The sequence below is a fragment of the Eumetopias jubatus genome, unplaced genomic scaffold (genome assembly GCF_037043125.1).
Source record: "Eumetopias jubatus isolate StellerSeaLion01/CBP00866 unplaced genomic scaffold, mEumJub1_p1.0 scaffold_13, whole genome shotgun sequence".
Classification (NCBI taxonomy): Eukaryota; Metazoa; Chordata; class Mammalia; order Carnivora; family Otariidae; genus Eumetopias; species Eumetopias jubatus.
The window spans coordinates 11,891,598-11,912,666 of record NW_028274819.1 but is presented as its reverse complement, the minus strand read 5'-3'; the positions used below and the strand labels follow the sequence as shown (position 1 = coordinate 11,912,666).

The following is a 21,069-nucleotide window of genomic DNA, read 5'->3' as shown; positions in this document are numbered from 1 at the left end:
GTGATAAATAAATATTTATAGAATAATAATAATAATAATAATACTCACCTCTTAAGCATTTGCTATCCACCAGCATTATTCTAAGTGCTTGTATATATTGAGTCATTTACTTCATCACAATAAGCCTATGAGATAATTACTATTATTATTCCTATTTACAGATAAGGAACTAAGGCACACAGAGCCCAAGTAACTTGTCCAAGGACATACAGGTAGATACTTATTTATTCATTTACGGCCAACCAAGAACAGCCACAGCTGAATAAATGTATGTCAGTTGTTTACTGTTGGTTCAAGGACACATAACACATTCTGAGATAATATGGAGGAGAAAAATCACCCTCTTCAATTCCTAGGCTAAATTCCATCCTAGAACTTATCACAAAACTGGTGAAAACCTAGAACCTTTCCCCCAAATGATGGTATGCTCCTCTTCTATAGATTCTTAAGAAACTTTGAGTGTTGGCTGGAAAGCAATTACTTCAGATTGAAATGACAAATCCCCAGCTTTATTTAAATCAATGTAGTGACTGCTTTATGTATAGCTGATTGAATTAGCCATGAGGTTTTTCAGTCATTAATGCCCTAATCAGAGGTTTTCTGATCTCTGTCCTACCTTAACACATTTAAAGAGTCAGTTCTATACCCCCATCACACACAGGGGCTCACAATAGCTGGATTCTCAAACAGGAGAGGATGTCTGCCTTGTGGTGCTCACATGCCATAAAGGAAGCATGTTAAATTTCATAAGAGGGAAAGGCAACTGTTTTTAGAAAACATGTCCCCCTCCTCAGGTTATTATGCTATATATTCTTATCCTACCTTAAAAATCACCATCCTGAATGCTAGACTAACATTTTTTTCAACATTTTTCCTCCTATAGACACAGACTCTATTTCGATATTCCTGGTTGTTCGGTCTTTGTCATGGTGAAGTTTTCTGCTAAATTGAGCATCTATAATCTCAGTATAGGCAATGCTATTCATTCTAGATACCAATAATGGCCAAACTGTTTTCCAATAACTAATAGGTAAACTAGTTCGGGGAATACTGGAAAGGGGGGAAAGGTCTAGTCAACACAAATCATTGTGTAAGTCAGCTAGTCCAAAACTACATGAAAATCTGCACAATTGAACCAGCTCACAGCCTCTTTGTAAACATTAGCTTAGGTCAGCAAAACAAAGGCCCACGGGAAAGCACATGCTCCTTCTGCACAACCTTCTTCATGGCATTTTTAATCTCCTTATTCCTAAGACTGTAGATGATAGGATTCACCATAGGGATCACCAGAGCATAGAATATGGACACCACCTTGTCCTGGTTTAGGGAGTAGCTAGAACTGGGTCGCATGTACATGAAGAGACCAGAACCATAGAAAAGAGTCACAGCAGTCAGGTGAGAGGCACAGGTGCTGAAGGCTTTGGTCCTACCTTTGGCTGAGCTGATCTTCAGGACAGCAGCAACAATGTAACCATAAGAGATGAGGATCACAAGGCCAGACACAATTCCAACAACAACACCCACAACGAAGGTCACCACCTGGCTGGTAAAGGTATCAGAGCACGACAGAACCAGAACTGGAGGAAGGTCACAGAAGAAGTGGTTGATCACGTTGGGCCCACAGAAATCATGCTGGTAGACAGAGTATGTTTCAACCGAAGAACTGAGGAATCCACCCACGTAGGCCCCAGCCACCATCTTTACACAAAGTGTATGGGAAATGAGGGCTGGGTAGAGCAATGGGTTGCAGATTGCAGCATAGCGGTCATATGCCATGGCAGCCAAAAGAAAGCATTCAGTCAGCCCCATTCCACAGAACACAAAGTACTGTGTGGCACAGCCAACAAAGGAAATGGTTTTCTGCCCTGTGATGATGTCAGAGAGCATCTTGGGAGTTGTGGAGGACACATAGCAGATATCTAGGAAGGACAGGTTACTGAGGAAGAAGTACATGGGTGTGTGCAGGTGGGAGTCCATCCTGATGAGGGCAGTGAGGCTCAGGTTCCAGGCTAGGGTCAGGAGATAAATCCCCAGAAATAACAGAAAAAGGAAAAGCTTCATTTGAGGATGGTCTGAAAATCCCAGGAGGATGAATTTTGTCACAATTGTGTTGTTCCTTCCCACAACCATAGACCTACTTCCTGCATAAAGGAAAGGAACAATTCTGTGATCAGTTAGATTGTGTTTGTTATTATATGAGGGGATATTTCCTGGAAGATCATATAAACAATTAACACCAAGTTAACATCACAGCCACCTGCTATGGCTTCTTCTTGGAGGAAGTCTGCCCATGATAATCTCTTGGCACTATTTAAAATCTGTATGCTATACAGATTTGCTTGCTGATTAGAAGAGGGTCTGTCTAATGGAGTAGAGAGTGACTGGAAGTCAGTAATCTGGGTTTTGTCCTCAGCTCCATTCCCGACTCCCTGGGGACTGGAAAAGTGCCTTCACCTCTTCAAATTCTCATTTTCTCAACTGAAAAATGGGAGGGTTGAAACAGGTGAGTCTCAAGGTTCCTTTAGATTTAGGTTTCTTTTTTTTTTTTATTTAAATGATTTTATTTATTTATTTGACACAGAGAGACACAGCAAGAGAGGGAACACAAGCAAGGGGAGTGAGCGAGGGAGAAGCAGGCTTCCTGCAGAGCAGGGAGCCCGATGCAGGGCTCAAACCCAGGACCCTGGGATCATGACCTGAGCTGAAGGCAGACACTTAACGACTGAGCCACCCAGGCACCCCTAGATTTAGGTTTCTTATGGCTTTTTAGACTTCCTGACTTGAAAATATAAACCCAGATTAACAATAACATTAGGAATTTTTTATATTTTATATATCTTTAGTATAATAATCTGGAAAAGGAGCTAAATGCAACAGGCTATAATATTTGGCATTTTCAATTTTGAGGGAGCAAATCTAACCCACAATAAAGATAATCCATTCTTTCAGGTTAGAAAACTAAGAGAAAAAAAAAATATATATATATATACACATATATGCTCAGAACTAAAAATTTTCTTCTAATTATATGATAAGTTTTTATACAAGTAACTGCATAAAATGCATAAAAAGATCAAAATTTGGATGAACACAATCAGCACCATTATGGGATAGAAGGACTATGAATAATATGTCCATGGTTGGGGGAATGGTGAAACAACACCAAAGCTGACTGAAATTGGATGAGCCATGGCGGTCAAGAACAAGCAGAAACTAATATTTTCTGAGCAAGAAAAGCTGGAAAGGCTTCATTCAATATTTAAGGATAATATTTAAGGATAGGCATGGGACAACCTTGATGTCATCAGGCCAGACCAGATTATCATTTTTAAGACATGAGGGAAGCCTGTATGTATTTTACATTAAGAGAGACAAGCTGGCACTTATATAAGATCAAAATGAGGAAATATAAATGGGATGGGTGTGAAAAGGCAGAAGTAACCCAGGGAAGACTCAGGGCTAAAATTAAAGTTGCTGATACTTTATCATTTTATGGAATTCGACTACCCATGCATGTTTTCAACCAACTGCAACTATCTGATTGTGTTTCTCTATTATTCATCATATTAAAAACTGTTCTACATGAAGAGGTGCTCAACATCACTCATCATCAGGGAAATGCAAATCAAAACCACAATGAGTTATCATCTCACATCTGTTAGGATGGCTATTATTAAAAAGACAAAAGATAAGTGTTGGTGAGGATATAGAGAAAAGTGTTGTGCACTGTTGGTGGGAATGTAAATTGGCACAGTCATTATGACAAACACTATGGAAGTTCCTCAAAAAAATTAAAAATAGAACTACTGTATGATTCAGCAATCCTACTTCTGGGTACTTATCCAAAGAAAATGAAGTCAATATCTTGAAGAGATAGTTTCACTTTCATGTTTATTGTGGCATTATTCACAATAGTCAAGATATGGAAACAACCTAAACGTCTATCAGTGAATGAATGCATAAAGAAAACTTGAGATAGAGTGCCTGGGTGGCTCAGTCAGTTAAATGTCTGCCTTTGCAAGATGTCCATCGACCGATGAATGGATAGAGAAGATGTGGTATGTATACACAATGGAATATTATGCAGCCATCAAAAAGAATGCAATCTTGCCATTTGCAATGACGTGGATGGAACTGGAGGGTATTATGCTGAGCGAAATAAGTCAATCAGAGAAAGACATGTATCATATGACCTCACTGATATGAGGAATTCTTAATCTCAGGAAACAAACTGAGGGTTGCTGGAGTGGTGGGGGGTGGGAGGGATGGGGTGGCTGTGTGATAGACATTGGGGAGGGTATGTGCTATGGTGGGTGCTGTGAAGTGTGCAAGACTGTTGAATCACAGATCTGTATCTCTGAAGCAGATAATACATTATATGTTTAAAAGAAGAAGAAGATAGCAGGAGGGGAAGAATGAAGGGGGGAAATCATAGGGGGAGATGAACCATGAAAGACTATGGACTCTGAAAAACAAACTGAGGGTTCTAGAGGGGAGGGGGGTGGGAGGATGGGTAGGCCTGGTGATGGGTATTTAAGAGGGTACATTCTGCGTGGAACACTGGGTGTTATATGCAAACAATGAATCATGGAACACTACATCAAAAATTAATGATGTAATGTATGGTGATTAACATAACATAATAAAAAAAATGTCTGCCTTTGGCTCAGGTCATGATCCCAGGGTCCTGGGATCGAGCCCCACATTGGGCTCCCTGCTCAGTGGGAAACCTGCTCTCCCCCTCCCCCCTGCTTGTGCTCTCTCTCAAATAGATAAATAAAATCTTAAAAAAAAAAGAAAACTTGAGATAGATGATGGTGATGATGATGATGACGGTGATGATAGATAAACAGATGAGAGGAGAGAGAATGGAATATTATTCAGCCATTTAAAAAGTACAGGGTAAATAAGTTTTGGCTATTAATGAGCAGCATGGTAACAACAGCTAACTTTACTGTATTGTATATTTGAAGTTTTCTAAGAGGATAGATCTTAAATCTCAACACAAACACACACATGTACACATACATACACATACACGCAAAGGGTAACTATGTAGAGGCGACAGATAAGTTATTGAGCTTGATTGTGGTGAACTTTTCACAATGTATACACATATATAAAAACATCAAGTTGCACACTTTAAATATATACAATTTCTATATGTTAAAGACATCTCAATTAAGTTGTTAAAATAAATACATACTGCTCCTAGCTTTGCGTTTTCTTAAAATTTTAAATCTCCCCACAATCAGTCACTGATTGAGTAACCAAAATCAAGAAGAGCCAAGACTGCTCTTCACTACGACATCAACCTATGAACCTATCAAAGAGGAAATAACATGAGTCTGGTGTTTCTTATCTTAATGAAATCCTCTCTACCAGAATGTAAGCTATTCAAAGGCAGGCTGGGAGATCTGTTTATTGATCTATTTATTGATTTATCCTATAACTAATCTAGAACAGTGATTGGGACATAGGCATAGTAAGTATTGGTTGAATGAATGAATTTTTTCACTGCTTATCTACAGAAGCTTCGCAGAGTGTTTGGTTTATAATGGGCGCCCAATTATAATAATATAATATGCAACATATAATATAATATAATATATAATACAATCACAAACACTTATTCAAGGCTTATTGAGTACCAGGCACTGTTTTAAGGACTTGATTTATATTAGCTTATTTAATCCTCCCTGCAAGTAGGTAGACTTACTCTGCCCCTTTTACAGATGAAACGTGGAATAGGCTATAAATTATAATTGTCATTTGTTGGATGAATGAGGTGGGAAGGAAGGAGCTGAACTTACTGAATGATTTCAGGCAGAAATGTCCTAAGGTCTCACCCTACAGAAGAATTATTGGTTGTTTTGTTCCACTAACATTTTTTACGAACTTCAGTTCATCTGCATTTCCCACTGTTCTATGCCTGGTTTCTGGTTCAGTCAATTTTTTATAGTTTGGCCTCATGCAAAGAGTAATATCTGCTTCTGGAATCCCTGCTCCTTTATTACCAAGTCTTCAAAATGACCTTAGGGAGTTCATTACTTTAATGGGCAGGGGTAGCCACAATACCCCTGCACATGGCTGCCCTATCACTCACTCTTGGGTCCAAGATAAAAGCTTAGCAATTATTAGAACTAAACATTTCTGAGCACTCATTGTTCTCTGGGGTGACAGGGACAGGGGCAACCACCCGTTGCCAGAGTCTTAGTTACAGTCGCCTCCCTTATTCTCCTCTGAGCTTCCCCTGGGTCCAGGAAGACATCCTTTTGCATTGGTGGGCAACCTTCCACTTTGAGACCCTTCACTGGAAGTAAACCACACACAAAAGAGTTGGGTTCAATTCTGGCTCTGTCATTTTATCTGTATAAACATACACAAATTTTTTTAAATCTCTGAAATATCAATTTCTTCCCTTGTAACACCGGTGTGATAATTATAATGCCAATCTCAAAGGGTTGTTGTGATAATGAAATGAGATATGAACAGGAAGGTCTTAGCACAGTGCCCAGTGAATAGAAATCACTCGATGAATATTGAGTAATGATGTCACTAATTCTGCCTCTAGGGTTGTGGCCAAGAGCTCTTTCCTATCTATTTGATGTTTTATTGTGATGAAAACAGTTCCTTTACCCTTTAATATTTTGGGGGCTACTTCCAGCACTGCCATGACCTGGACACACATGTCCATGGCTGTGGGCGAGTCAATTAACACTTCCCCCACCTCACAGGGCCTGAGTAAATTCAGTTCCCTGTCCAAGGACCCCTCAAGCTCTGAAAATTTAGTTTTGAGACACTGATGTCCTGTTTTTTGAAACTTTTTCTACAGGAATAAAGTTTACAAAAAGGAGTTAATCTGTTTCATGGAGATCAAGTTAGCAAGCCTCAGTCTGAGAATAAAAATTAAAGGACAAAAATATCTTCTACTTGAAAGAATACAATTACTGAGACTCTCTCTTTTTTTTTAATTTTTTTGACAGAGAGACACACAGCGAGAGAGGGAACCCAAGCAGGGGGAGTGGGAGAGGGAGAAGCAGGCTTCCCCTGGAGCAGGGAGCCCGATGAAGGGCTCGATCCCAGGACCCTGGGATCATAACCTGAGCCAAAGGCAGGGGCTTAACGACTGAGCCACCCAGGCGCCCCTAATTACTGAGACTCTTGACACACAAGGTAATAGGCTGAATTTAGGGAAAGAAATTTAGCAACTGAGATCATTGAAAGAAAAACAGGTAAGTGACTCCAAAAATAGACTGTGAAGAGAAAAGTCAAGGAAGTTCTTTATTAAGAGAAGCGTTTTGGACTAGGCCAGGAGATCCCGAAGCTAGGGGAGTGAAGCCCAACTAACTACAAAAGTGTTTTGATACTGAATTAAGATCTCAGATAATTTAGAAGGTAAATCCCTAATTATGATCTATACATTTTCTTGGGATTAGAAAAGTTGATACATAATAAAAAAATTTTTTTAAAGAAAAGAAAAGCTGATAATAGGGGATGGTAATAGATTCCATCTGTCATGACAACTCTGATTATACTGATAATAATTATCTGCAAAGTAAGACTAAGAAGCTCAAGAATAAAGAGCAAATTATGTATTATCAATGTCTGCATTGGATAGGAAAATCAAGGGTGGGGACATTTGATGTATTTGTCAACCTATTCTATAAGAAATTTAAGAACAAATTTCGTCTCCCCCTCTGTTTCTCTCCCTTCATTTTTCCCTTCCTTCTCCTAATGTCCTCCATGCTATTCCTTACGTTCCACAAATAAGTGAAACTATATGATAATTGTCTTTCTCTGCTTGACTTACTTCACTTAGCATAATCTCCCCCAGTCCCATCCATGTCGGTGCAAATGGTGGGTATTCATCTTTTGATGGCTGAGTAATATTCCCTTGTATATATGGACCACATCTTCTTTATCCATTCATCTGTTGAAGGGCATTTCAGTTGCTTCCATGAGAGACTATGGACCCCAGGAAACAAATTGAGGGTTTCAGAGGCGGAGAGAGTAACAAGGTGATGGGTATTAAGGAGAGTACGTGTTGTGATGAGCACTGGGTGTTATGTGTAACTGATGGATCATTGAACACTACTTCAAAAATTGATGATGTACTATACAGTGGCTACTGAGTGCTGAACATAATAATAAAGAAATTTAAGAACAAAGAAGAAATTTGCCTTATTAAATTCACTTGGATATAACCATAAACTCTCATTACCCCTACCTTAAAATATCAGATTTCATGTATGATTAAATTTAAGAATTTAAAGCAGAAAGTTAAAGTGAACATCAAAAAGTATGAAGACAAGTAGCACATAAAAGAAAATAAACTTCACATAGAATTACAAATGTTTAGGAGGAAATTCCTTAAGAGTCAACTCAAAATTTATCTCACTAGGATTCTATGCATCTTAGAGTTTGTTTGCTGACAGCTTCTCCTAAAATATGATTTGCTTTTGTGTTTATTTAACATTTTAGCATGGCTATTTTAATGAGGTTATTTTCATTGTTTCAAAGAAAGCTCAGAGAAAAATCCAGAGGTGCTTGGCAATAAAACACAATCTTGATTCTCAAATTGGAGTTCGAAAAGTTATTTCAGTTTGTATTTCTTCTGCTAGTGAGGAGTATAAATATCAACCTTTTACAGATCCAAAATCTTTTCACCAGGCATTCCAAACAAAGACAAGATACAAGACAAAAGCACATGTGGAGGTTTTAGAGGTCTTAGATAGATAGATAGATAGATGATAGATAGATAGATAGATAGATAGATAGATAGATAGATAGATAGATAGATAATTCATAGGTATATATGAAAGAAAGACTGGAAGTTATACAACCTGAGTTCCAATTCTCATTCTGCTGTGGAAAATTAGGTTCTTTACCTCTCTGGGCCTCAGTTTTTTACTCTAAAACAAAAAACTAAAGTGAAAGACCTCTAAGAACCCAAACAGCATGATTACAATTGAGTTAACTATATTAACAAATCATTACGGGCAGAGAGGACCACTATTTGAGACCCTCCTATGGAATGTTGCTGCCACCTAGTGGAAATATGCCTAAACTGTAGGGTCAGTCTTAGGTGACCTCAGGGAACTAAAATCCACATGAGAACTATGAACATTGGGGTGCATGTGGCCCTTCTTTTCACTACATCTGTATCTTTGGGGTAAGTACCCAGGAGTGCAATTGCTGGGTCATAGAGTATCTCTATTTTTAACTCTTTGAGGAACTTCCACACTGTTTTCCAAAGTGGCTGTACCACCTTGCATTCCCACTAACAGTGTAAGAGGGTTCCCCTTTCCCCACAACCTCTCCAACATGTGTTGTTTCTTGCCCTGTCCATTTTTGCTATTCTAACTGGTGTAAGGTGGTATCTCAATGTGGTTTTGATTTGAATTTCCCTGATGGTTAATGATGATGAACATTTTTTCATGTGTTAGCCATTTGTATGTCTCCTTTTGAGAAGTGTCTGTTCATGTCTTCTGCCCATTTTTTGACTTGATTATTTGTTTTTTGGGTGTTGAGTTTGAGACGTTCTTTATAGATCTTGGCTATCAGCCCTTTGTCTGTAGGGTCATTTGCAAATATCTTCTCCCATTCCATGGGTTGCCTCGTTGTTTTGTTGACTACTTCCTTTGCTGTGCAGAAGCCATGTGCACCTACTGGGTATTTACCCCAAAGATACAAATGTAGGGACCCAAAGGGGTACGTGCACCCCAATGTTTATAGCAGCAATGTCCACAATAGCCAAACTGTGGAAAGAGCCAAGATGTCCATCGACAGATGAATGGATAAAGAAGATGTGGTATATATACACAATGGAATATTATGCAGCCATCAAAAGGAATGAGATCTTGCCATTTGCAACGACATGGATGGAACTGGAGGGTGTTATGCTGAGTGAAATAAGTCAATCAGAGAAAGACATGTATCATATGACCTTGCTGATATGAGGAATTCTTAATCTCAGGAACAAACTGAGGGTTGCTGGAGTGGTCGTGGGTGGGAGGGATGGGGTGGCTGGGTGATAGACATTGGGGAAGATATGTGCTACGGTGAGCGCTGTGACTTGTGTAAGACTGTTGAATCACAGATCTGTACTTCTGAAACAAATAACGCAACATATTTTAAGAAAAAAAAAAAGAAAAAGAAGAAGATAGCAGGAGAGGAAGGATGAAGGGGAGTAAGTCAGAGGGGGAGACGAACCAGGAGAGATGATGGACTCTGAAAAACAAACTGAGGGTTCTAGAGGGGAGGAGGGTAGGGGGATGGGTTAGCCTGGTGATGGGTATTAAAGAGGGCACATTCTGCATGGAGCACTGGGTGTTATGAACAAACAATGAATCATGGAACACTACACCAAAACAAATTATGTAATATATGGTGATTAACATAACAATAAAAAAATTTAAAAAAGAAGAAGCCATGTGCACCCCAATGTTCATAGCAGCAATGTCCACAATAGCCAAACCATGGAAGGAGCCGAGATGCCCTTCAACAGATGAATGGATAAAGAAGATGTGGTCCATATAGACAATGGAATATTACTCAGCCATCAGAAAGGACGACTACCCAACATTTGCATCAACATTGATGGGACTGGAGGAGATTATGGTAAGTGAAATAAATCAAAGAGAAAGACAATTATCATGTGGTTTCACTTATTTGTGGAACATGAGGAATAATAGCATGGTGGACATTAGAAGGAAGGGAAAAATGAAGGGAGGGAAATCAGAGGGAGAGATGAACCGTGAGAGACTATGGACTCCAGGATTCAAAATGAAGGTCTTAGAGGGGAGAGGGGTGGGGGATGGGTTAGCCCGGTGATGGGTATTAAGGAGGGTATGTACTGCATGGCGCACTGGGTGTTATATGAAAACAATGAATCATGGATCACTACATCAAAAACAAATGTACTGTATGGTGACTAACATAACATCATAAAAAATTATTTAAAAAATAATAAAAATAAAATGTTATCAAATTGCAAAAAGAACCTACCATTGCAATAGTAATTGATTATCCTCAAACACACTATATACCCACCATGCTCTAAGCACCGTACCATGTGCCCCTCAAGTACCTTAACTCAATACTAGTATGCAGTTCAATTCTGGGAAAGAAACCAGACCAGGGAGATGGACAACTTACTAAGCATACTGAAAATGGTGAATAACACTAATAAACAACTATATTTAGATAAGTGTGATGTAATTGAAAATAGGTAAGTCACAAGTTCACATTCAAGGTACCATTGTAAACAAATCAAATTTTTAAGTTCTTTTAAAAAGAGGCATCATAACATAACAAAAGAACAGTCTAGAAGAGTTACACAGGTTAAAAGAATTAAAAACGGTAGTGTTAACACATGGCATGGGTCTAAATCCTGCCTATTTTCATATGTGTGGTCTTGCACAGCTCCACTGATTTCACATTACCTCTTCCTACATCTGTGAGATTCAGTCGAGTGTACCAGCCTTGTATGATCCACGGGGTGTGGATCATATGTGAAAACTACATGAAAACCATTATGTAAAAATTATTCAAATGGGACGAGTTATTGTTCTGATTTTTAAATTACCAATGTGTCTCAGAAGACACACCTCCAGTTGTAGTGTTCTGGTACCAGCTTATTAGAAATGCATGGTAATCCATATTATTATTGTGCCCTGCTAACTATATGCTTTCATTAAACACCAACTAACTACTGTACATGTTTTAATTAAAATGCCAACTAACTTGGACATAGTTTTTAAAAGGTTTTCATGTTTAGCAAATCTTGGCACAATAATTTTTTTATAAATGGTCATTGCTATCACTGTCACTTTTTATTATTTTGAGCTTAGTATTACTATGAACACTATTTGTGAATGATGTGATATTATACTTCTGGAAAATAGTTGAACATATTAGACTCTCTTGGAATTGTTAGGTAAGACAAACTCAAAATGAATCATTAGGCGATTATAAGTGTTGAATCCTAGGGGTGCCTTGGTGGCACAGCTGGTTGAGCATCCAACTCTTGGTTTCGGCTCAGGGTCATGACCTCAGTGTCGTGAGATTGAGCCCCACATCTGGCTTGAGTTTCTCTCTCTCTCTTCTTCTGCCCCTCCCTCTTGCACTCTCTCTCTCTCTCTAAAATAAGTAAATAAATCTTTAAAAAAAATAAGTGTTGAATCCTAAATAAAATGAAAATATCCTTAACCATTGATATAGTAAAAATGGCAGTAAAAATTTTAAACTTTAAATAATCTTAGTGGAAATTAAAAAATGTCCCCTACTGTTAACAAGGCATTTTAAGACACATATAAATCAACATTATCTCAAGTATGAGTTTTCCAAGAAGCCTTTGAACATTGTTTTGACTAAATATCCATGGATCTAAATTTCCCTCAGGAACTCTCAAAAGGAAGATCCCAAAAGAAGAATCAAAGTGCACTCATCTGGTTTCAGGACAATGGTGCAGCCTGAGAGGAGAGAAGTGATTTGGGAAAGAACCATTTTTTTATCACTTAAATCATTCTTCTGCCAAAGCCCAAAGAGGCTAGGCTCTTCAGACAGGGTAAGAGACTATTCTCGTAGCTAGGAAGGCTCAGAGTCACTTGGAGGTTCAAGATTATCTACTTCAAAAAAAAAAAAAATATATATTATCAGCTTCATTTGAGCTTATTCAAATGTCCCCCATTCCAATTCTCATCAAAGTTCAATATTCTCAGTTTAAGAAACAAATGAATCAAACCTCTTCTTTTTCTCCCTCCCTCTCCAAACACATGAATTATTGACTTCCTTTTTGTTGCCTGTCTAGCCTCAAATTATTTTTCATTTGTACGTGGCCCTCCGTAGAATAAGTCTTACATCTTCATACTACATCACGCTATACCAGAGTAAATTTAACAATTTTTAGAGGAAAAAGCCCTGTATCTAAATGTCTCTCTCAGAGAAATATAACTAGGTTTCTGTGGAAAGAGAATGGATCTATGAATGGAAGGGTACAGTTGACCTTATCAACACATTTACGTACAGTTGCATTCCAAAATAAATGCATGCACCATTCATATGCAGAGTTTGGTGTCACGTAATTATGGGTTCAAATACTGGATCAATCTCTTATTAGCTAAAATTTTGAGCAACTTATTTAGCTTTTCTGCATATATATACAGTTCTGCTTTCTTTTGCAGAGTAGGTGCTTATCTTGTCCTCTATGTTCTGTTGCTATCCTGAGTCCATTCATCATGTACCTACCAGAAGAGATTTGGAATGGCCTTGGGGGATCAGAGGGGATAGCCATTGGGGTGGAGTTTAATAAGCATTTATTTATTATCAGAGCATTTATACGAGTATGTGTTCTCCATACCACCCCAGAGACCAATTAACTACAAATCTGTGAGGTTTGGGTGATATATTTTTTTCTCTTTCAAAAAAGACCCTCAAGGGCAAATGTAATGAAACATCTCCAAGGAGAGAGGGAAAATAAAAAAACCTCTCTCAAAATCATTTCCAATCCCAGCTTTGAAACATTTTCCCAAAATGACCCCAAATGCAGATATTGGCAGATACCAGAAGAGCTTCTTAAAGATTTTCTCTCTCTTTTTTCCATACATTTTTTTCCCTCCACCTTTCTGCCCACAAACACACATTCTATGCATCAAGTGGATATTTTTATTTCTGATGAACAAACTAGCCACAAGCTTGCTCTCCCAGCTCATTAGCACTTTGGGGATTGGAAGCAGTTACCGAAGCCTGGCTAGACTCCTTACAAAGCAAAACTCAAGACAGGCACCAGCTAAAGGACAGACAAACAAGAGGAAGACGGTGAGTGCAGTCATTCATCTTTTAATTTTTGTCTTCATGCCCACATTAATCTTGCTTTATAGAACAATTTAGATCTACAAGCCCATATAGATGACTAAGGAGTTCTTTAGATTCGAGTTTTTCTCCATGTACCTCTCAATTCTGTCTTTCCCCAAATTCAGCCACAATCTTATCTTAACACTGCTTTGATGGGCTTCCTGGACTATGTTTGAGCCCTTGCAACTAAAAAGAGAATAAAGAGGGAATGAAATTTTGGAAGGAATTGTTATACCCTTGAACAGAGCTCCAATTATTAGTAAGTGGTTTGAAAAGCGATTTGGAAGTGCTGTTATTGAAGCAGACTTTACACAGCTGATTTTCCAAACACGGCAGAGACCTCTAACCTCCAAAACCCTCCTTCTCTATTCTAACTGGTGGCCTGAATTTTACCATCTGAATCTTAATTCTTGGATTAAAGTTTTGGTGCCTTTTGAATGCTTGCCTTATGTCAAAAGAGACTCTTTCATTTCCATCAAGTATTTGTACATTTGAATGAAGGACAGACCTGAAAGAAGACCTTGAGGGCATCAGGCTCCTGCAAGGGTGAGGAGGAATCATAAAGTGGAGACAGAGCCAGAGCAGGAATGACAGGGAGATCAAACGACCCACTCCTATTCCCCAGTTTGGCTGAAGTTCTCCTTGTCATTATACCGTGTATTTTTTAAATTTTTTTAAGATTTATTTATTTATTTGAGAGAGAGAGAGAACTGGGGGGAGGGGCAGAGGGAGAAGGAGAGAGAGAATCCTCAAGCAGACTCCCCGCTGAGCACAGAACCTCATGCTGGTCTTGATCCCAGGACCCTGAGATCATGACTGGAGCCAAAATTAAGAGTCTCCCACTTAACCAGCTAAGCCACCCAGGATCCCATTATACTGTTTTTTAACTCCATCACTAACTGTGTTAAGCTCAGACTAGGCAGACTTAGCACTTTCTCGCAGATATTTGATAAAAGATGAGCTGAGTTGTAAATCAGCTTGACCATTTCCCGTCAATCTCTGAGTGTCTTCTATGGGCAAGGTACTGTGCTAGGTATCTGATTTTACTGTGTTAGCCTACCTTCACCAAGGCCCCGAAGACTAGTGTGATTTACAAAGATGCAGCTCAACATCTGTAAATGCAGTGAGGTCACTGGGCCTCCCGAAATCTCTTTTTTCAGCTGCTATTGATTATACCTATATGATAGGATTCGTAGGGAGTTCAGATTCAGATCAGACTAGCTCTCTACCCAGCTCTCTACCCTTCACTGCTGCCAGTGAAGATTTCTTTCTCTCTAAAAAAAGAAGCACCTCTCTGTGAGCAGAGCTCAGTGACATAAAGTGCTCCATAGAGCCCTGAAGATACCTTCTGTTTAATGTTCTAGGGTAAGATGGTTAAGATTCAGGGCATCAATGGGGAAGAATAAAACTCTGGATATGCTTTTCCTTCTGTTCCAATTTGTTCAGATTCACTTTCTGTTTCTGGGAATGGGAAATTTCATCCTTAAATGTGAAAGTTTTCCCCCTGAGGGCAACATTGAAAACAGACTTGCAGTTGACCCATCAACCCCCCCCGCCCCGCGCCGGATCATGAGTCTTCAACCTTACTCCCAAACACTTGTTACAAACCTACATGGCCCATCAGTGGACCTCTCATTTCAACCCACCACATGAGGGAAAAGTGTTTTCAAATAAGACTCTGTTCCTTAAAGAATTCTTTAAGGAATATTCACTGCTGATAGCAATCACAGTCCCAACTTGTTAAGCAAAGATATTATCTCAAGACCCATGAGCCTTTTGCACATTATCCTAAGCAATCCTCCAACAACACTGTTAAGAAGTCACAATTATCCCCATTGTACAAATGGAGGAATTGAAACTCAGAAAGCCTAAACAAGTTGCCCAACATCTCACACCTGGCAAGTGGTAGAGTCGGGATGAGAACCAGGCTTATCCTGAAGCCTACCCAGAATCAGAACCACCACCTTATTCCCCTCCCTTTGCTGCTAACCTGAATAGGTGCTCTAAACGACCTTGAATCATATCACAAACCTCAGGTTTTTACCTGACTGAGGGCTGAGCCTACATGAATGGGTGAAGGCTACAGCAGAGCTGTTTTGTTTTGTTCACAATTTCTCCATGTGACTCTACATCTGTACTAGACGATGCCAAACTTTGCTGCAGGTCTCTGTCTTTCCTTCAAGGGGAAAGAGTCCTCTCCTGATTCTGGGATGTTTACACACCCTTTCACAGACAGGTGCAGAGCCTCTGAGTATAAAGCTTAAAACCATACTGACAAGATTGGGATAAGTGTGCGGGATCTCCGAAACTCTGCACAACAATGGCATGGTGATGACCAAAAGGAGCTTCACATCCTCTCACTATCCAAATTTGAGTGTTTTAGCACTGAAAAGTCTGTAGCAGAAACCATTAAGAGGGAGGAGCGTGGACCCCAATTCCAAGGGCATCTCCCTGTTTATAAGCTTCAAGAAGAAAGTTAAGGTCAATGACCTTGACTGGCAATGGGTAGATATGAATTGATTTATGAAAAACTAGGGATATCAAAATAAAATGGCTTTCTCAAACTGAGCAATTTCAGAGCAAATCGAGTATTACTTCCCAAACTGTGAAGTGACTGACTTGGAATGACTTGTATGATATATGTAATTTATTGAGGGTTTGTGTTCTATAATACAAACACACACACACACATATATATATTTGCACATGTAAGGTGTACACCAAAATGGTAAGAGCTCTTATTTCAGGAAATAGAATGTCACAATTTCCAGGCTTTTCTTTTCTTTTTTTCTTTTTTTTTTTTGCATTGATCAGGAACTGATGATGATTTTTAGTTTCAACTTTTCACAGTTATATATTGATCCAGTTATTGTACAGTGCTCACATATTGCTTTTAAGTTCATAAAATAACACTTAAGTTTTGAAAAATAAAATGGAACTTATGAGATTCTCTATACTTTAAGAGGTAGGTAGAACAGGCTGAAAGTATACTTTAAGAGACAGTTAATGTAATTTTGTTGATTTCCAAATTGTTAAGACCCGAGGAAGGATCAAGATATGTTCCAAACCTATAAGAGTCATTCACCATGAGCCATGGGGTCCCTCTGACCACACTTCTTCTTCTGCAGGGATGGGACCTCAGCATCGGAGATCTGCTGACAGCAGGAGTTCTTTCCTAATTTATAGGGATTGAGACAGTGTGGGTGTGTCGGGGGGTGATGGGAATTCTTATCCATGTGAACTGGTTGGAATCAATCCCTGATCTTGAAAGATGTTTCATACACTGACAATTCTAAGAATTTGATCAAGGACACTTTGTATTTAGGTTTAAACAACAACAGCAACAACAAACACAGAGTACTTACTATATATAAGTTAGTCGTGTCCTAAAGGAGATGATAGATAGCTAGATGATAGATAATAGACAGGTAATAGATAGATAGATAGATAATTGATATATAGATAGATACTAATTATGAAGTAAGTGCTATTATCTCTGATTTTACAGAGACAGATGGAACGTCCAAGTGACCTGCCCAAGATCACACCTTTACTAAGTGGTAAACCTGGGGACTGAATCCAGGTTGTCTAAATCCAGAGTCCCCATTTCCTAACAAGTCAATAGCTTAGAGCTAGGACTACAGACAAATTTGAAAATATAACTACATTAGTGTATTCAGATCTAATAGTTGACAATTGAGAGCACTTCTTTATACATATGGCCTAATGCTTTGAATTAAAAACATTCTAAATGCCTGATTGTCTCACAACTACAGAGCTGAACCTAGTCCCTCCATTAATTTCCCTGTTCCAGTATTGAAACTTGAATAAAGTTAGATGACTAGTTAATTCAGGGAATGACATGACTCATCTGGGACACACAAAACTGTCCTGACAACTTTTACCTGGGACATACTATGTGACAGTCACTTTACACACTTTGCCTTATTTAATTCCTAAAACAAATATATGAAGTAGGTCCTGTCACTCATTTTGGAAGATAAGAAAACTGGAGCCTAGAGATGTTGGATATCTCACACAAAGTGACACAGCTACTAAGTGGTAGAGACAAAAGATGATCACAGGGCGTCTGAATCCAAAGCTTGAGCTCACATCAATCACACTGTACTATATAAAAAGAAAACAAAAATTTAAAACAATGACTAAAATTGCCTTCTGAGAGAAAGAATCTTTGCATAAAGTTGTGATTCTCTCAATATGGTATCCCCCTCTTGTGCATTTTGTAATTTTTTGTTGACTGACGTCACCTGTGATGTGGATTATCATTATTATGGCAGGTCTGCATCTTGTCCTTGAGGTCCATGGAAAACATGTCCACAACTAAGGCCTGGAACAGCTCTTCAGTGTCCATGTTCATCCTCCTGGGATTTGCAGACCATCCAGAACTCCAGACTCTTCTCTTTGTGACCTTCCTGGGTATCTATCTCGTGACGCTGGCCTGGAACCTGGCCCTCATCTTTCTGATCAGAAGTGACCCCCGTCTGCACACACCCATGTACTTCTTCCTCAGCAACTTGTCCTTCATTGACATCTGCTACTCTTCTACAGTGGCCCCCAAGATGCTCACTGATTTCTTCCAGGAGCAAAAGACCATATCGTTCTTGGGCTGTGCTGCTCAGTTTTTTTTCTTTGTCTGCATGGGTCTCACTGAGTGCTTTCTCCTGACTGCCATGGCATACGACCGATACACAGCCATCTCCAATCCCCTGCTCTACACTGCCATCATGTCCCAGGGCCTCTGTACACGCATGGTGCTTGGGGCATATGTCGGTGGCTTCCTGAGCTCCCTGATCCAGGCCAGCTCCATATTTCGGCTCCACTTCTGCAGACCCAACATCATCAACCATTTCTTCTGTGACCTCCCACCAATCCTGGCACTCTCTTGCTCTGACAGCTTCCCAAGTCAAGTGGTGAATTTTCTCCTGGTGGTCACTGTGGGGGGAACATCATTCCTCATCCTCCTCATCTCCTACAGTTACATAGGAGCTGCTGTCTTGAAGATCCGCTCAGCGGAAGGCCGAAGGAAAGCCTTCAACACATGTGCCTCGCACCTGATGGTGGTGACTCTGTTGTTTGGGACGGCCCTTTTCATGTACCTGCGACCCAGCTCCAGCTATTCACTTGGCAGGGACAAGGTGGTGTCTGTGTTCTATTCGCTGGTGATCCCCATGCTGAACCCTCTCATTTACAGTTTGAGGAACAGAGAGATCAAAGATGCCCTGTGGAAAGTGTTGAAGAAGAAGAAAGTGATTTTCCTAGGTCATGACTGAAAATATATGTCTCCAAACTGATAGAGAAAAATGATCTCTGGCATCTACCTTCACTTCTGGCATTGATGAGGGAGACATCTTGTGTGCATGGCCATTTATCTGCTGACCCCACCATGGATAGTCAAAAGGGGGAAGAGATTACTTCAGCAGAAACACCACCCCAAGATACCCTATCCTCACAATTGGTATTACAACAACCACCTTTTATTGGGTGCTTAATGTGTACCAGGCACATTATTTAATTAAATACTCACTGCAGCTCTATGATGCACACAGTACCATCCTTTGTGACAAATGAGGAAATGCAGGCCCAGCAAGGAAGACTGACTTACCCAAGGCCATACAGGAAGTCAGAGGCAGAACCCATTCAGACCCAGGGCTTCCTGACTCCAGAGCCCATGCTCTGCCCAAATGCTACCTTCCACATTCAACAACAAACAGCCCTGAAGTTGTACAAGTGTATGACTCTTACTGCAGGTATATGGCAGAACTCAAAAAGATACACTGTGTATGATTAAGGTGAATTAAAAGAACAAGATGCCTACTCCAGTCAACACTCTTCCAAGGCATCCCTCTGGATTCCCATTATGACTACTGAATAACTTGCTAAGACTGAAGGACATTACCTCTGACTGCCTTTCTACCTCAGCTACGTAGGGGTATAGAAATTCTGAACCCCACAGAATCACATCAGTGCTCTTCTTCCCAGTCTCAGTCACCTAAACTGCCTAATTTCTCAGTATCTCCTTGATTTCTACCATGTCATCCCTCCACCTGTTCAGCACCTGACTCAATTTCACAGCATGCTGTCCTTTTCTCATCACTTTCCGAGTTCCTCTTGCTCTCTTCCATCTGAACCCATTGCTCCTGTAAGATCCTTGTTTCTTTACCTGTATAGATTAGCCCTTGCAGACCACAATGAGTATTATCTGCTCTCATCTCAGGAAGGTACACCTCAGGCTCTGACCTCCAGGTCATTCCTCCTTTATGGAGGGTAATTACAGTGCAGTTGGCCAGCACAACCATTCCTGCTGGCAAATCCCTCTCTCATTCATTTGTGGCTCTGTCCTCTTCCCAGCACACTTTCCAATAGTGTGGGTCTATTGGATGTGCAAAAAGATTTTATTTGATTTTGTTGTTCATATAGGTGGATCAATTATTTCTTTCACATTTGGAAGACCATAAAGGATGCATGGGGAGAAAAGAGGTTTGTCTCATGTCTCCTGGGTTCTCCAGTCTCCTAAATTCTTTCCCAAGTTCAAGCAAACTTAAAATAACCCATAGAAATAACACCCAGTGGTATTACCCAATAGGTAACTTTTCCTAAAGTTCTTTTATCAGTTGCCTTTATGCATATTAGGACCTATATGGCTTTGTATTGGAAATTCTGAGAATCACCTCTATTGATGGAATTTATGCCCCAGATAGCTCTAGTTTAATCTTCCCCAGCTGGTAGAGGATAATGTGAGGAAGCCTCTACAATTATTTCAGATATAAGATCTAATGAAGGAGCCAGACTGGCCAAAAGAGCAGACTTGGGGACCCAAGAATAGATTATTCCTTTGAAGCTTAGAATTGACAGGCTTGAATTCTGATATATTTGAATCCAAATGAGTAAGTTTGATTAAGGATAGGATAATTATTCTTTCTTCCTAAAAGAAGTGATGCAGTTTATGAAAGATATGGGGAAAGGTTTACCTTAAAAAAAATCTACATATTATTCAATATCAAATCATTTTACCTTCTTCTTTAAGTTAAAACACAATGCATGACCTTCATTTTTCCTTATCTGTCTTATTTGCCAACCCATCTCAGTTCATACATCATAGACCTCCACCTGACCTCACGAGGGAGCTTTACATTTAGCAGAATAAAACGTGGCCTCTACATAGTTTGATCTGAGGAATCTGAGTGTATTAGT

At 39.6% G+C, this 21,069-nt stretch overlaps 2 protein-coding genes across 2 annotated transcripts; one reads left to right on the top strand and one right to left on the bottom strand.

Annotated features, from left to right (window-relative positions):
* Positions 1-1,170: 1,170 nt before the first annotated feature.
* Positions 1,171-2,130, bottom strand: OR5A2 (olfactory receptor family 5 subfamily A member 2). The gene has a single exon (XM_028111120.1). The coding sequence runs from the start codon at positions 2,128-2,130 to the stop codon at positions 1,171-1,173; it is 960 nt and encodes a 319-aa protein (XP_027966921.1).
* A 1,785-nt stretch (positions 2,131-3,915) lies between these two features.
* On the top strand, positions 3,916-20,827 carry OR5A1 (olfactory receptor family 5 subfamily A member 1). Its single transcript, XM_028111091.2, has 2 exons — positions 3,916-4,058; positions 18,156-20,827. The coding sequence occupies exons 1-2, from the start codon at positions 4,041-4,043 to the stop codon at positions 19,146-19,148; spliced, it is 1,011 nt and encodes a 336-aa protein (XP_027966892.1). The 5' UTR covers positions 3,916-4,040; the 3' UTR covers positions 19,149-20,827.
* Positions 20,828-21,069: the final 242 nt, after the last annotated feature.